General features: G+C 45.5%; 1 protein-coding gene and 1 long non-coding RNA gene across 2 annotated transcripts; both read right to left on the minus strand.

Moving 5' to 3' along the window:
• Positions 1-546: 546 nt before the first annotated feature.
• LOC310661342 (uncharacterized protein) lies at positions 547-5,980 on the minus strand (the record flags this gene model as incomplete). Its single annotated transcript, XM_083407190.1, has 1 exon — positions 547-5,980. The coding sequence occupies one exon, from the start codon at positions 5,978-5,980 to the stop codon at positions 2,213-2,215; it is 3,768 nt and encodes a 1,255-aa protein (XP_083263316.1). The 3' UTR covers positions 547-2,212.
• A 109-nt stretch (positions 5,981-6,089) lies between these two features.
• LOC310660696 lies at positions 6,090-12,821 on the minus strand. Its single transcript, XR_014503609.1, has 2 exons — positions 11,924-12,821; positions 6,090-8,920 (listed from the first exon to the last, which is right to left on the minus strand). It is a non-coding gene; the product is annotated as an uncharacterized lncRNA (long non-coding RNA).
• Between the last annotated feature and the right edge of the window lie 3,687 nt (positions 12,822-16,508).

Here is a 16,508-nt window from a genome sequence, read left to right on the forward strand (position 1 = left end):
CCAGCTTGACCCAAGGCCAGATCCCTCTGAACTGGCTCAGGATTTGGGCTGGTGGCTGGCTGGTGAAGGACCCTGTGTGAGAAGCAGGGAAGTAAGGATCTTCCAAGGTGGGAAGCTGGGAGAAGAGAGAGAAGCTCCCAGGTGAGAGCTGGGAGGCTCCGCCCCCTTCTGTGTGGGATAAGAGTTAAGATCTACCTGTCAGAGAGGACTTTGCACCTTTCTTTCTCTTCTTTTTTAGATCAGTTTGCTTTTCAATGAAATGTAATATGAAAAGTCTGAATAAAACCTTAATTATAAAATACAGGGGAAAGGATTTGGGCTTCAACTGAATGTGGTGCCCAGCTCTGCTACCCAGCATGTCCTCCTGGCCCTACTAAAATCTCGTGCTGCCTCAGGTGTGGTGGAGACACTCTCTCAGCAGTCAGGCTGGGTTAAGATCCAAGTGCTGGTCCAACCTCTGTATGAGGAACGGATGCCATCTTGTAATTCGCCTCAGGTAGCAAAATGTCTTGCACAGGCCCTGCTCAGGAGACACTGATGAGACCCTTCTTAAAGAACAGAGTAGCTTTTATTTAGAGGCTGTTTCACGGCTGCAGGAAGCAGGCAAAGAGCAGTAAAACGTGACTCCCCAAACATGGGAGAAATCAGTGGGCAGTTGTGGTTACAGCGTGCAGGGTTCAAAATGCAAAGTGCACAAGACATCTCCGGCAGTCAAGTTTCTCAGCAGTCTCCCAGTGCAGGGAAAGAGGCAGGATCTGGTCTGACCTAGTTGTCAGCCAGCAGAGGTGATCTGGTCATGCCCTAGTCGCCTGCTGGTGGATATGGCTTCTAGGCATGGATCCTTCACACTGGATTTCTGATTCAGCTCCAGGAATTCATTGGCGGGGAGCCTCTTTGGCACTGCTGGTACAAAGAGCAATAGAATATTCTCCCCCAAAATGCAGATATATCCAGGGTTAAGTGCTAAGGAGTGTTTTCAAAAAGAAATTATATCCTACTGGATCTTCAAAAATACATCTAGATGGCTAACAATGAGAAAATGAAAGAAAAAATATTACAAGTAATCACAGACAGAGAGATTACAATCAGTCGCCAGTTGAAAATATACTCTGGAAACCCAGCCTTATGAGGAACGGTTGAGGGAGCCGGGTATGTTTAGCCTGGAGAAGAGGAGACTAAGAGGAGACAGGAGAAACATCTTCATATCTGAAGGGCTCCAGAGGGTAGGAACCAGACCCATGGATTCAAGTTACCAGAAAGGAGATTTGACTAAATATTAGGAAGAACTTTCCAATGGTAAGAGTAGTTTGACTGTGGAAGAGGCTGCCTCTGAAGGTTGTGGACTCTCCTTTATTGAAGGTTTTTAAGCAGAGATTGGATGCTTAATTGAGATTCCTGCATTGTATCGGGTTGGACTAGATGACCCTCAGAGTCTCTTCCAACTCTACAATTCTAAGATTCTATGGACAAGGAAGAATACAGAATAAGCAATGCCTCAGAATGGGAGAGAGATCAATCAGGCAGGTCAAGAGCTTGCTAGGACAAAGGGGCCATGAGCAGCTCCTGTCAAGAGCATTCCTGCAACACCCCAAGTTTCCAATCACGTTCCAGGTACCATTCTTGGACCCGTTCTTATGCTGGGGTGGTCAGAAGAAGCACTTCCATATGAGGCCCCATTCACTTTCCTTATTATTATTATTGGCGGTCATCGGAGATAATACAAATCCCTGGAGAGAACAGCATTTCACCCAACACCAATTAGACAATAAGCAGGTAGGAACAATGTCTGCAGCAACAAAGGGCTCGTTCACACTTCTGTCTGTTCCGTGCCTGGGAAGCATGGTTCCGAGCAGTTTTTATCTCACACTTTCCAGGCACAGCTCCAAGCAATTTTGCCTTTGCCCCACTGCTTTCCCCCAGCCTGCTCTTTAGCGCTAAATCACAACAAATGGCATTCCACGGAAAACCTGATTGCTGTTAGTTCTGATGCAGCACTAAAGATCAATTTTCCCCAAGCAAAACTGGCCGGGCAAATGAAGATGTGGATAAGCTCACCTCACGACAGCTACAAATGTTTCCACAGCCACCTTCACCCAAATATGCACAGAGAGCAAGAGACTCTGGTCTGAATTACACTCACAGAACTTGAGCTCTCTGCTGATAGCCAAAAGCAAACAAAGCGTGCCTGAAAAGCTATATATGATCCCCTTGTTTAAACCAGTATACAAGTTTCAAACCCTGTATTAATTTTGCTTAATGCCAAGCACTTTTTTTCTTCGATTTGATCATACAGCTTCTGCTCTCCAGGCAGCAGAGGCTCCTTGTTGGCAATTTTCTGTATTAACTCAGCTACTTTCCTCACTTCCTTCAGGGACCGGATTCGCTCCTGATATCCAGGCTTCAGCTCCTGTTCTTCGGACATGATGAGCAGATCAATGTACTCTGGGGTAGAGAGCGGATTGGGCTTCAGGGCAATCTCCTGAAGGCGCTGGAGGCTTTGAGATGATTTCTTGATGAGCTCTACTAAGATGTGTTTCACTTCTTCATAGTCCTCATTAAGCTTTTCGAGCAATTTCTCTGTGGTCATCAGCTCACCAGAGGCACGTTCATACTTTTGCTTCAGTTCTTCATAGGTCCCTCTCTCTTTTTTTGTTGTATATTCAAATTTGTATTTCTGATTGAAGTGCATATTCCACACACACTGACCCAGACAGACTATGCATTTTCCTGTCCTCTGATTGATAGCTGCACAACCATGCTTATCTTCATCTCTAGGAATTTCACAAGGATAGTGACAGGTGACGTGACAATTCATGCAATTAGTTATGTATTTTCCTGTGCCAGATATATCCGTCTTCACTGGTACAGTTACCTCTACCTCATATGTAAAGTTTCTGTTTGCCGCCATGTCAACCTTATGCTTGTCCAGGGCTTCCTGCGTCTTCCTCAGTTCTTCCAGCTTGGCCAGTGCAGCTTTGATTTGGGGCTGCAACCCTTCAATAGCAGCTTCAAGCTCTTTTCGCTCCCTGAGCACTTCCTTTGTCAATGTTAAGCTCTTGGTTTCTAGCGTGTGGGATGAATCAAAGAAGGTCTTCATGCTCATGGTGCCCATTTTCCAAAACATTTCATCAAAATTGAAGTTGCCTCCAGGCTCCACAGGATTGTTGGCAAACAGTGCTGAATTGTTGAATTTGAAGTGCACAGGGGTGCCCTTGGCATCCTTGGAGCATGGTACATTGGCTTCCTTAATGGCCTCGAGAACAGCAGGGGTCTGTCCATCTGCAAATGTGATCAGGACTAGGATGTTGTCCTTTATATCTTTGCCAAAGATGGAGAGCACAGAGTCAAAAACGTATCTCTGGGCATGCGTTAAACGAGGTAAAGAGGCCTGGACGACAATACAGATGGCGTCTATACGATCAGTGCCCCCTGGGGAGGAGAAAAACTCCCGGATCTGTTTTATTATCAACTTGTCACGCTCTATTCCTCTTGTGTCTCCAAATCCTGGAGTGTCAATAATGGTGAGGGAATAGGGGACTTGGAAACCCTTGCAGTGGTGGACAACATAGGCGGTCACTTCTGATGTTTGGCTTTGAGCTTGGCTTCTGTTGGTATTTTCATGAATAAGTTTGAATCGGAATTTATCTCCCCATTGCACGCCCAGGACATAATTGATCATCCCATTGATGAGAGTGGTTTTCCCTGACCCTGTTGCCCCCATCACCATAATCACTTTGTTGGGGGCATGAATGTTCTCTTTCCCTAGCTGGTATGTTAGACAGGATCCAGAGACATCCTGTACGGGCTCCAGTGGCAGAGCATACACTGCTGGTGGCCCATTCTCCACGCGTCTGCTGTCTTGGAGGTATTTACAAGCTATTCTCTTCTCGTCTCCTTCCAATGATGTGGAAACCTCAATCTCTTTGCTGGGCTCACTCTCAGCTCCACCGGCACACATGGCTGAGACTCTGAATCTGTAGGGTGTCTGGGGCTTCAGACCATCCATCTCACAGAACTCTCTTTTCTTCCCTGTTCTTTTTTCAGCCCATTCATCTTTGTCCTTGCTTTTTGCCTCTCCAGCCGCTTCACTGTAGTCCACTTTGTATTCCTTTATAACAGCTCCCTGGCCAATGACCTTTGGGCTCTCCCAGGCTATACTGATTTTGGAAGACTCTGCGAATATCACTCTCAGTTCCCCAGGAGGGCTGGTAGGAAGTGTCTGTACAGATTCACTCACGTTGCTGGTCTCACTAAGTCCTGGTTTGCTCCTAGCGCTGTATCGAAACTGGTATTCTGTGTTTGCGCTCAACCCTCTGACTTGGAATGTCTCCTGACTGTCGTCAGTATTCATAGTCTTCCAATTTTCTTCTCCTGCAATCTTGTACTCTACCTGATAGCTAGAAATTGAAGCCCTCCCATACTCCGCTGGTTGAAATGTCAGCTGCACGCTCTCATGTCCAATTTGGCCAATCAGCGGAGGGAGAGGTTTTGAGGGCAGCTCGAAGTTGCTGCTGAACATCTCCCCATCTTCATAGAGGTAAATGGAAGCACCTGGGTTGTCCTGATCTGGGACAGAAGCCACAAGGAACCGGGTTTTCTCATTTGATTTATTGACCCGGGCAAAATCTCTAATGGATTTGGCAGCTTTACGAGCATTCTGATTTTTCTCTTTGTGCTCAAACCAGGCTTTACTGTTCTTGGGTGTCGACTGGCCACTGATGGAATTTGTTGTTTCCTGAACAAAATCTTTCTGAAGCCAGTCTTGTAAGCTGGCTAAAAATGGTTCCTCATCATGTAAAGAAGTGAAGGTAAATGAGACAACAAACTCATTCGCAGAGTTTAGCACGATTTCTTCCAGTTTGTTCTGGGAAGAGATTACTTCCATTCCACTTAGAATACTAAGGTAAGAATTCAAAAAATTAATCTCTCGTTCCTTGGCATCCAAAAACTCACTGAGTCTTTGGCTGTTGAAGGGAGACTGGTTAATGGACATTAAAATGTTCACCAGAACTCTTTCCTCTTTCCCCCCTCCCCGGATCAAAGGCAGGATTCCTGCCAGGTGTTCCTGGAAAGTCTGCCTGTGCTGCTTGCACAGATCCTTGAATCTCTTGATTTTCTTCTTTAATTCTGGGAAGTTTTCAGCAGCAGGATTCATAGCCAGATCATTGCATCGCATGTTGATTTCATTCAGATTCTCCAAGACAGTTTGAGCATCAAAGATCAGTGTTAAGCTGATCTCACGCACCATCTTAGCTGCTCTGGAATCTAGCTTGGTCAGTGGGTACAGCCAAACTCTGACAGGCACAGCCTTCTCTCCATCCTCCCCGAGCTTTTGGGGCAGATCGCTGTAGACTTTCATGGCATCTTGAAAAGTCACCGGATTACTTTCCAAAGAAAAATCCCCATAGAACTTGCAGCTGAAATTCTCCGTTTGGGCTTTCTCCTTCTCCTCTATCTGGACAGATGCTTCCCCTTTGATAGAGACTGCAATCAAGTTGACCGCAGCGTGGAGGTTTCCTTGTATGTCTTGCATGGACTCAGAAGAAGAGACATTTCGGTCGAACACAAAGAAAGCCTGGGCTCCATACAAGATGGCAGTGACAACATGGGTGGCTGTGCCATGCTCAAAAACAGCTGGATAAGCGACATTTTGGATTCCCAAATGGCTCATGGTCAGCTGTGAATACTTGGTGGTAGCTTTGTACTGCAGAGTGACTCTGGCCTGTTGCTTGGACTGCTTTGTGTCTTGAAGGAATTTGCCTGATCCATCCACTTCAACCAGTCCCCCCAAAAAACTGGCCTTGAGCGATGCAGTGACATTGAGGGCAGAGGCCTTATCATCGATGGAATCAGATGCAATGATTTCATATTCAGTCTTTGGTTTTGGTTTGATACACAAGTCCTTCTGAAGCGAGTCGTGGTCCCAAAGGGTGATTCCTAGGATAAAGCAGAGAAATATGCAAGGCTTGAGTACGTTCATACAAATGTAGAACACAATTTGTCTAATGCCTAAGGCTGAACAGAGAAACAAGGAGTTAAAATAGAGCTATCTGTTAAGTTGTGGGTGAACATATCAGACGACACAGCGATTCTTCAACCAGCTCTTGTTTATTCAGAGGCCAGAACAGAACTGAGCTGAAGGGCTCAGCCTGCTTATATAGAGCTCCAGTATGTTACTGTAGCAACTTTCTAAAACTATCCAATCCCTGAACGTCACTTTCGATCCTTCATTTGCATAACTATCTACAGTATCCTTCTGCTGGTCCAGGGTGAGAACTTCAGTACATAACACTATCATTGCTCACAATGTCTGCACTCATGAATTTTGTCCCACTGTCATCCCCAACGGAAGAGGTCTGTGCAGTTTTGTAAAACTTTGCAAAAGGCAGGGAAAATATTTGACCAGTGTGATAGGAATTTTGACGTCTTAGATATATGTTAAATGTTCATAAGTGTACCAACCAAGCACATACATAGATCAGCACAGGAAGACCGACCTGGAACCATTTTGATTCCCAAACTGACCAAATGTTTTCTCTGCAAGGTCAAAGGAAAATGGAAAAGCCTCCCCATTGCCTTTTCCTTCACAAATCCTGTCTTAAGGGTATGTCTGTGTTTTAATAGGGTGTGAGACTGTGACATGGTCCCGGAACTAAGTATTTATCATTACAAAAGACTGGCCAGGCTCCCCAGGCAATCCAGTCAAGTAACCTGCCAGACAGGAGATAAACAACGACAGGAGAAAAACAACATTCAAATTCTGTTTTAGACTGCCTTTTTTGTGATGTAGGTGTGATGTATCTGGAGGGTGGTCTTAGATTACACCCCTTCTGTGATGTATGCATGATGTTTCTGGGGGTGGTCTTGATCTACAGGGTGGCAATCTCAAAAGTCTTTATAAGGCCTTGCATGCCATTTTTCTGGGTTCCTCCTCCTTTCCTGCGTGTGAGGGGAGCGCTCTGTTGAAACAGATCAATAAAGATCAAGCTTACTATTGAGAAGCATTCTCTGGTTGGCCTCTGTTATTTTCTCCTACCAATAGGGAACCTACGTAAGGACTCTATATGGGCTCTTGGATACCCCATAAGGGAAAAGGACAATTTTTGTTTACAACACCAGATATGATAGTGGAACAAACGTGAACATTTCATGAACTTCTGTTGTACAGGCCTCAGAAAGGGGGTGGGCACTGGCTCAGCAGCAGCGATAAGATTCAATCACCGCCATTTAGGGCTGTGAACATCTCCTGATTGAAGCCATAGAGAGCTGATGCTAGTTGTTGACTGGCACGGAAAAAATGGGTATACATAAGGAGAATTCCCTGGAGGCTGGGGGCAAGATCCAAGTTGGAGCAAAACCCTTTGTTTGGTGAGAGAACATCAGCAAATTTAAAATCACAAAATATGCAGCAAAGCAAAATGTGGACATTTAGGCTGTCAGACCTTTAAAAATATGTACTTGTGAGAACTGTTAACAGAGAAATCCGAGGGCTCCCTTGGACAAAAAGCAAGGACACCAGCCAGGACAATTGGAGCAAAACAGCAGCCAGCAAAGGTGGCTACTGTGCAATCCTTTTCTCTGCACAATTTAAAAAGCTAAATATTAAGGAGATTTGCAAGTGCAGCAGTGCACACAGCTAGCCATAGGCTATCATGTACTAAATTACTTGTGGTATTCTAGCACCTTGGGAGAAACATTTTCTCAATAGTGGTCTATCCTTTTTACTTAGCAGGAAGGTCCAATAACAATTGGAAATGCAGTTTGCTTTGTCCTCCGCCTTTTTGTGTGTGTGTTCTCAGGTGTCAAGCTAGCTCTCCTCTGGTCTCACACCTCCATCGTGCCACAGCAGCAACAATTCCTGGTGAATCCCCTTAGGGCTTTCATATTGACCATGTCGCCTGGCAGTCACCATAGCTGCCACAGGTTTGGACATGTCATGAGAGAAGATGTCTTTGCCCTGGCCTTTCTATGGGATTTTATTATTATAGCCTCTGGTCTTGGGAAGTTCATGAGAAGTTGCTCACTTGCTCTTAAAGGACCAAAAAGCTAATTGCAGCCTGGATACACTTGCCCAATTCAAACTGAGTCCAATTAGAATTTATATAGGCCCATGGTTCTCAACTTTCAAACCAATCTGTTAAGAGAACCATTTTTTTAAAAAAAGGGCACTTGTCCAAATATAGTCAATTTAACTGTATAAGGGATTATTCCTGCTAAATCAAAGCATATACACTTTCATGTATCTGCTGTGTCATGGGTCCTGAAGCTTTTCTTGGTGAAGTGAATTTAGAACAATTTAAAATGGCTAGAGAAGGTTGGCACACTGCAGAGTGCCAGGTGGGGTAAGGAAATTTGGTCATCAGTTGACTTTCTTTTCTAAATATTGGACTATACAATAGCCTGATCTATTTGAAAGCATGAAGTGCGTATGAATCCTCCATTGGGGTGTAAGCAATAAGACGCTATACATTGAACATAAAAACAATTATACACAAAATTGGGTCTCCCCTTTGTGGAAATAACACACCATCAGACATATTTCAGCATTCCTACATAATAACACATAATACACACAACATACAATTATTAATTCTGCACCAGTCTTTGAGGAAATCATGTGAGGCAGGGTTTTTCGGGGAGCAAGGGGGCAGGGTTTTTCGGGGACTTAAAGACACAGTTAGAAAAGGAAGGGGCAAAACGCAAAAAAAGAATGTCCTTGAGCTTCCTTGGGAAGCTGCAAATAAAAATCTTAGCGCATTAAGCATTTTATTCATTTCAATATTATTGTCACATTTCCATATAATTACTGTTATTATCTGCTAAGTTTGTTTGGTTTCCTTCACTTAGTTTTTTAAAAAAATGAGTATTATTAAATAAAAATTACTCCACATGTACAGAAAGCGAAGGGTAGAAATACAAACTTGACACTTTGTCTCAAATTTGACACTTGCCTGAGGAGGTGCTCTAGGTTCCCCCCTCTGAGGGATCCTGAGCTGTCCCTGCCTTGGACTCTGTCCCTGTGGTGGAACCTGTTGCTCTGGATCATAGTCCCCCGCAACAAATTCCTCTTCCTCCTCAACGTCTGAGTCATAGAACTGCTGTGAAATCACGTCTGGATTAGCGTGCAGACGTTTCCAACCTGCTTGTTCACAGAACTCAGCGCTATTGCTGATAACCAACCTAGACTGGTCTCCACTTGGGTACACAAACCGCCAGGCCTTTGAGCCAGGCTCATACCCTACAAAGATCATTCTCTTAGACCTTGGCTCACCTTTCTTGCGTAGAGCCTTTGGAATAAGCACCCAGGCCTCACAACCAAACACACGAAGGTAGTGCACCTTTGGCTTCTTCCCATGCAGTAAGAAATACGGCGTATTTCCTACACTAGAGTTGTACACTCTGTTCTGCGTATGGACCACGTATTTCTAAGCTTCAGACCAATACTTTTGGGGTAGCCCTGCGTCCCACAGGATCGCAGACACTGCTTCTTGCACCGTCCTGTTCCTTCTCTCTGCGACTCCATTCTGTTGCAGAGAGTAAGGAGCGGTCAATCTGGCTAATCCCCTTCTCCTTAAAGAAATCCTGTAAAGCAGAACCAGTGAATTCAGAACCTCTGTCACTTTGAAAACCACGAACTTTGGTGGAAAAGGTTACCTCAACTGCGGTGATCCAATCCCTGATCATTTTAGCCGCCTCCCCTTTAGACTTAAGGGCAAAGGTCCAAGCAGATCTCGAAAAATCATCAACCAAAAGCAGAGAGAAGCTTGACTTTCCCAGTGACTCAACAGACATGGGTCCACACAAATCTGCATGAATTAATTCAAAGGGTTGTGTGGTCTGTCTCTCTGACTTTGGATAGGAGCATGTCACAACTTTTGCCTGTTTACATGCATTGCAATCTAAAAATTTTCCACAACTCCTAAATTTGCACCCTTGTGTCAATTCTGGTGCTTTCTGAAGATGGCCCCAATTCAAATGGGTGAAACGTCTGTGCCAAATATGGGAACAACCATTGCGGGGCGCTACATTCACACATTGCCCCTTTGCATCTTCGGTGTCATCCTCTCCTGTGGAAAAAGGCACATTTACAGCAAACAAATTGTCTTTAGCCTGTACTGTGTACACGTGTTTTCCATCCTTGGAAAATTCGCACTTGGTACCTGTAAAAGAAACATGAAAACCATCGACAAGTAAATCATGCACACTTAACAAACAATTAGTTAAACTGGGCACTGCAAAAGCTTTGACTTCATGCTTAAGGGACAGAAGAAAAAGCCTGATTGCGTTAGTCTTTTTCTGGTCCCATCCGCGATCGTAACAAACTTTTCAGTTTTTACTGTCTTGCAATTTCTTAACAGACAGCTAGGTGGCACTAGCGTATTTGAGGCTCCTGAGTCAATTATTACAGTGAGAAAGTTTTGTTGTTGACATTCCTGGGTCGCCATAGCAACAATCTCCTCGCTACCCCCCTCCTTGGGGCTTCTGCAGATGTTCTCTCTGGTTGTCACGGCAACAGACTCCCCCCGGCAGGAAGACTTGCCCACGACCTTCACAGCTTCCGTAGATGCAACTCTTTCAGTTGCCATGGAGACTGGACTTGTCTCGACGTTCCCACACAAGTTCGCAGCTCTTATCTCTACTTGCTCCAGGTGGCTGGCCTTGAAGCCTCAAGCTGCATTCAGCTTCGCACGGCTAGGCTTTAGCTCTTGGCATAAACAACTGTTGGCAGCCTTTAGAGAAAGAGGCATCTCTGAGCTTTCACTGCTCACTGCCCCCCACTGCACACAGGGCCCCCAGGACGTTTTCCTGCACCCCCTCTGGTGGGTAAAGGGCTCCCAACACTTGGCCTCTCTCCAGGCTCCTCAAAAGTATCAGCAGCATTGCAAGTAACAGAAACAGGAACAGAAACAGTCCCTTCGCCCCCCCCGTGGGGGCTCCCAGCTCCTCCCAGCTGTGTATCGGCTCTCAAGAATGTGGCCGGCCATCTTGCCTCTCCTTTTCTGATGCAGCCACGTCTTGGCCCTTGCTTTCCACCCCTGCTTCACAAGCCTCTCGGAGTGCTAGCCAAGTGGCCCCTGGCCTTTTTGCATCCAGGACAACAGGCACTAGATGAGCATCCACATTTTCAGCCAAAAAAGCAAGCACACGCTTCTCTGCAGCCCTTTCAGCCTCTGTTTTCCCAGCTGCATTGTGTGGCTGAATTACATCCCACAGCTTTTCCCCAACTAGGGTCTGCTCTGCTTGAAAGCTCCACTCCAGCCAATTGTGGCTATTCAGTCTCGTGACATGGCAGTTTAAGCTCAAAGCCATGTCCATCTTTCAGAGCCATTTCCTCCCTTCTCCTCCCTTCTGTTGGCTTGTACTCACTCAGGCAGCCAAACTGGGTATTTCGTGGCTCTCAGCTCCGTCAGCCTCTGCTTCGATCTGCCCTCTGAAGTGCTTGGCAGTCAATCAAACTGACGTTCAGCAAACACAGCTTCAAAGCCATTTCTCACACGCTTCGCGTCGGGTCCATAACCTATTCGGTTGACCTCTTCCGATAAGCTCTTCGGTAGATTTATTGCTTTATTATTCAGTGTCCAGCACGCTTCCCCCTGTGAACCTCTGCAGGTCGTAAAACAATTAGCAAAGTAGCACAGCAGACGCGTGTGATTGAAAGAGCACGTCCCAAGACATTGCTTCTGTTTTAAAGTCTCTTTATTGTCCCAAAAAGCAAGTATTTACAGAATCAACTCCCATCTGAATGGAGCTGCATGTTTCTGCCTCTCTCCTTGCAGCTACGCAGCTACAGACTGCTGCTTTCAATTTTCCCTGAACTCACACAGCATTCCAAGCTGCTTTCGTCACATCCTGGCTTACTTCCCTTGTAAGCCCGTCCCCTCAGTCTCGAGGCACAGAAAGTTAACCCTTCACTACACCCAACAAGAAAGGTGAAAATATAAAAAGAAAGCAAAAAAATTAGATTACCAGTCAGATGAAAGCAGGCTTGACACAAAGACATCAGATTTAGAAAATAATTATTATTAAATAATGCAAAGATATTATCAAAACCACATAGATTACTGGACTTAAAAATGGGGAAACAATGGAAAAAGGCTTAAAATTCATCATGTGCTATCTCATAAAAGAGAACTTCATGAAAATGACTTACATATGGTACCTGATCCCATCCAAATCAGTCAGAATAAATAAATATCAGCAATAAGTTTTGGAGATGCAACAAAATGAAGGAACCTTATTCCACATGTGATGGACATGTCCCCAAAGTAAAAAAAGGACACGACCTATGAGGAACCAAAAATAAATAAATGCTAAAGAACACTCTTTTAAAAGAAACTCTATGCCTATCTATTTTGGCATTCTAACAATGAGCATCCCAAATGAAAATACAATACTTGGTTGTGCTTAGATTAATTTCATAGACATAATGAAAAAACTGATTTAATAAATGAAAACAGATTATATGTAACTTAAAAAGTGTCAGAAGCCACAAAGAGATAAAGGGAAGTCAACTAATATAGCAGAGTTTCAGAATTGTTTCGCAGAGTAGAAAGAAAGTGACTGTGTGACTGTAAGGGAAGAAAGACGAAAAGAAATACAAATGCAATTACTTTTCTGAGAATCTTGGATACAGAATATTTAAATTACTTGGATAAAGAGTATTTAAATTACTGTTTGTATCCTTTCACTTTTTTCTTTTTCTTTTTGGTGCTGTGGGAGAAAAGAAGGAACAAACACTTTCTTAGTGGGGTTCATGTATCCTGTTGAAAGGGAAAACTATTTCATATGAAAAATCTGTCAGGAAATGCTGTTCCTAAAATACACAAACAAAAAAATGCTGTTCTTAAAATACACAAACAAAACCTGTTATAAAATTCATTTAAATCCCTGGGGGGGGGGGGGGGAAACTACTCAAGAGAGGAACTTACAGTGGGAGTGCTCTGATATTTACCTGTGAAAAGAATTTGGCATGTTAGATTTGGAATTTGGCAACCTCTTCACTTTTGATGGTCCAGTACTTAACCCTTTTGTCTTAAGTAGCCCCTGGAGCAAAGGACACATAAGGATGATTTCCCTCAATGGTTCCAAGTTTTCCATAAAGAAATTTGAATAAATTTCTCTTGGTTTAAACCTCCTTTTTCTTTTCTCTTTTTCTTCCCCCCTTCCTTCCTTTCTTTTGTAAGATGACATAGCTTCTGTACATGTACAGAGTGTTACAATATGACTACAACGCAGCTGCAAACTGCCAGCTTGTTGACATCACATGATGTGGCTAGCTGTGGGAAAGAATCTTCCCGGAAGTTCACAGGCTACACAAGTCTTTGTTCTGTGTGTAATATGAGACCTTCCTGTTGCATTTGTAAAGGAAGTCTTTGTCACTTGCTCGGAGAGAAGTCTGAGTGATCAGACATGTTTTCTGTAGAGTTGTACAGTCAGAAGTAAACAAGATGTAAAAAGCTTTTCTGACTACTTTCTTTTCCCCTGCTGGTATGCAAGGGCAAAGGGGGTGTGCATTTTCCACGCTGGGAAATGTCGCCTATCAAGGACTGCCTGGACTGCGGGGATGGCAGCCAAAGTAGATCACCGGTAAACAAGTCCCGGGAGCAGGGAGAGGAGCCAGCCTCTCCCGAAGGGGCTAGTTTTCCAACAAAGAGTTCATGATTCAGCAAATCTATTATACCATTTAAAGAGTTGCATCTTTTGGCTAAATTACCATTTGAATAAAGGAAGTGAAGGGTAAGGAGTAGATTTTAAAAATAGGGTTAGATTTAAAACGAAAACAGAAACCCAGTAATTCATGTTTTCACCAAAGCCAGCAATACAGTTGGTCAAATTAAATTTCTGTTAACTCAGTGCTTGCAGAAACATTCTCTCTCTCTCTCCTTCTACCTACCTACCTACCTCTCTCCTTCTACCTACCTACCTTCTACCTACCTTTACATCACATACAACATACAATCCACTACTTAACCCCCTTCTCAGCAAGAGATTTGTATGGTTGGAAGGGACCCTGAGTAATCTAGCCCAACCCTTCTGAAATATAGGGATCTCAACAGTTATCACACCCTTTCGAAGCACGATTTGTACTACTGGAGAGATACACATACTTCTGTACACAGACACAACTGGGGAAGGGCACACTATCAACCCCTATCATGAAGCAAACACGTGTTCTAAGGAATCAAAACAAGGAAGAAAAAGATAAGACTCCCCTGTGTGAGTGCCTGAGGGCCCTGCTCTTGCCACTTACCACTGGCCTGGGGCCTCACAAGGACTGCTTGCTGCTTGCTGCCTGCTGCCCAGGAAGACTCCCCTGTGTGAGTGCCTGAGGGCCCTGCTCTTGCCACTTACCATCTGGCCTGGGGCGGGGCCTGAAGCCTCACACGGACTGCTTGCTGCCCAGGAGGACTCCCCTGTGTGAGTGCCTGAGGGCCCTGCTCCTTCCTGCCACTTACCATCTGGCCTGTGGCCTCACAAGGACTGCTTGCTGCCTCCTGCCCAGGAAGACTCCCCTGTGTGAGTGCCTGAGGGCCCTGCTCTTGCCACTTACCATCTGGCCTGGGGCGGGGCCTGAAGCCTCACAAGGACTTCTTGCTGCCTGCTGCCCAGGAGGACTCCCTGTGTGAGTGCCTGAGGGCCCTGCTCTTGCCACTTACCACCTGGCCCAGGGCGGGGCCTGACAGGCCTCACTAGGGCAGTTGCTGTTACTGCTGGAGGGGCACAGAGTGTTTTTAAAATGTTTTTTTTAAATTTCTTTTGAATTTTTTGTATGTGGGGGGTGGGGGCGGGGTGGATGTTTGGTTCGGTTTGGGGATTTTTTTTGATTTTGTTGCTTTTGTAATTTTTACAGTTTTTTGTTTGTATTGTTTTATTGGTTTTGTTTGTTTGTTTGTTTAAGGTGTTATTTTGTTCTTAAGGGGAGGGGTCAGGGCTGTCGGGGAGTGGGCCCCAGCCCACAAAATGGCTGGGGCATGTTCCACAGGGGGGGATGCACTGGGACAACCGATCTCAGTGATCACGGGTAGGAGGAGGAGTTATGCTAAGATTAGACCATGTCATTACAGAGGGGGCAGGTTTAGTCGTTGTCTGAGGACTATTCCTGCCTCTGGGTCTGGTCCTGACCGGATGGATACTAGAATCAGCAAGGGATACCCACATGACCTGAAGGTGTTGCTGTGCAATGCTAGGTCAATGATTCATAAGACCACTGCCATCCATGACTTGATCATGGATGGAGGACTTGACCTGGCATGTGTGACAGAGACTTGGTTGGATGAAGCAGATGGGCCTGTCCTTGCCGCTGCTTGTCTACCAGGTTTCTCTTACGCACAGCAACCCAGGTCATGTGGGCGGGGGGGCGTGTTGCAGTGATTTTTAGGAAGTCATTAGTTTGCACCAGGCGTCCTATTGGGAAGACCCAGTTTTCCGAGTGCATGTTCTTGAAGTTCGGCAATGGGGCAGTACAGGATTCCTTTTGGTGTACTGACCTCCCCGCTGCACCAAGGATTTCCTGCCCGAGCTGCTTCAGGTCGTGGCGAATGTTCTCCTGGAGACACCTAGTTTGGTCGTCCTAGGGGATTTTAACATCCATGCCGACACGACCTTACAAGGGGCCGCTCGGGACTTCGTGGAAAGCATGGCCTCCATGGGGCTGTCCCTGAATAAGTCTGGCCCAACCCATAGCCGTGGACATGCCTTGGACCTGGTGTTTACCTCTATGGATGTTGGTGATCTGACACTAAGTAAAAGCGAAACAAAAGGAGTGCCATGGTCAGATCACTTCCTGGTGCAACTGGACTTCTCCGTGACCCATCCCCTCTGCAGGGAGGTGGGACCAATTTGGATGGGCCGCCCCCGCCACTTAATGGATCCAAATGGTTTCCAGAGAGTGGTAGGGGATGCTTTATCCCATGTTGATGGCCTTTCAGCCGATTCCCTGGTGGCCTGCTGGAATGTGGAGTTAACCAGGGCTATTGACTGTTTGGCTTCGAAGCGCCCTCTCCGATTGCATGGAGCCCGGACAGCCCCGTGGTTTTCCACGGATCTGAGGGCAATGAAACAATCGTTGAGACGGCTAAAGCGCCGGTGGCGGATAACTCATTCCGAATCTGACCGGACACAGGTTAGAGCTCAACGTCGAGCCTACCAAGTGGCGATAGCGAAGGCGAAGAAGAATTTCTTCACCGCCTCTATTGCATCTGCAGAAAACAGCAGCAGGAGATTTTTCCAGGTGGTTCACAATTTAGCAGAACCACCTGCAACATGTACCAGTACGGCCCCAGTACGGGCCACATGTTCTCCTGCAATGATTTTGCAAAGTTTTTTGCAGATAAAATCACTCAGATTCGGGAAGAAGTAGACTCCACTGTGGGAGCAGGGCCGGGGTGGGAGAGTGCTAGAGACCTGTCTAGTCAAGTTGTGTGGGATCAATTCCAATCTGTTACCTCCGAGGATGTGGACAGGCTGCTTAGACGAGTGAAGCTAACCACCTGTCTCCTGGATCCTTG

This window comes from Podarcis tiliguerta (genome assembly GCF_965153285.1).
Source record: "Podarcis tiliguerta genome assembly, chromosome: 12".
NCBI classification, from domain to species: domain Eukaryota; kingdom Metazoa; phylum Chordata; class Lepidosauria; order Squamata; family Lacertidae; genus Podarcis; species Podarcis tiliguerta.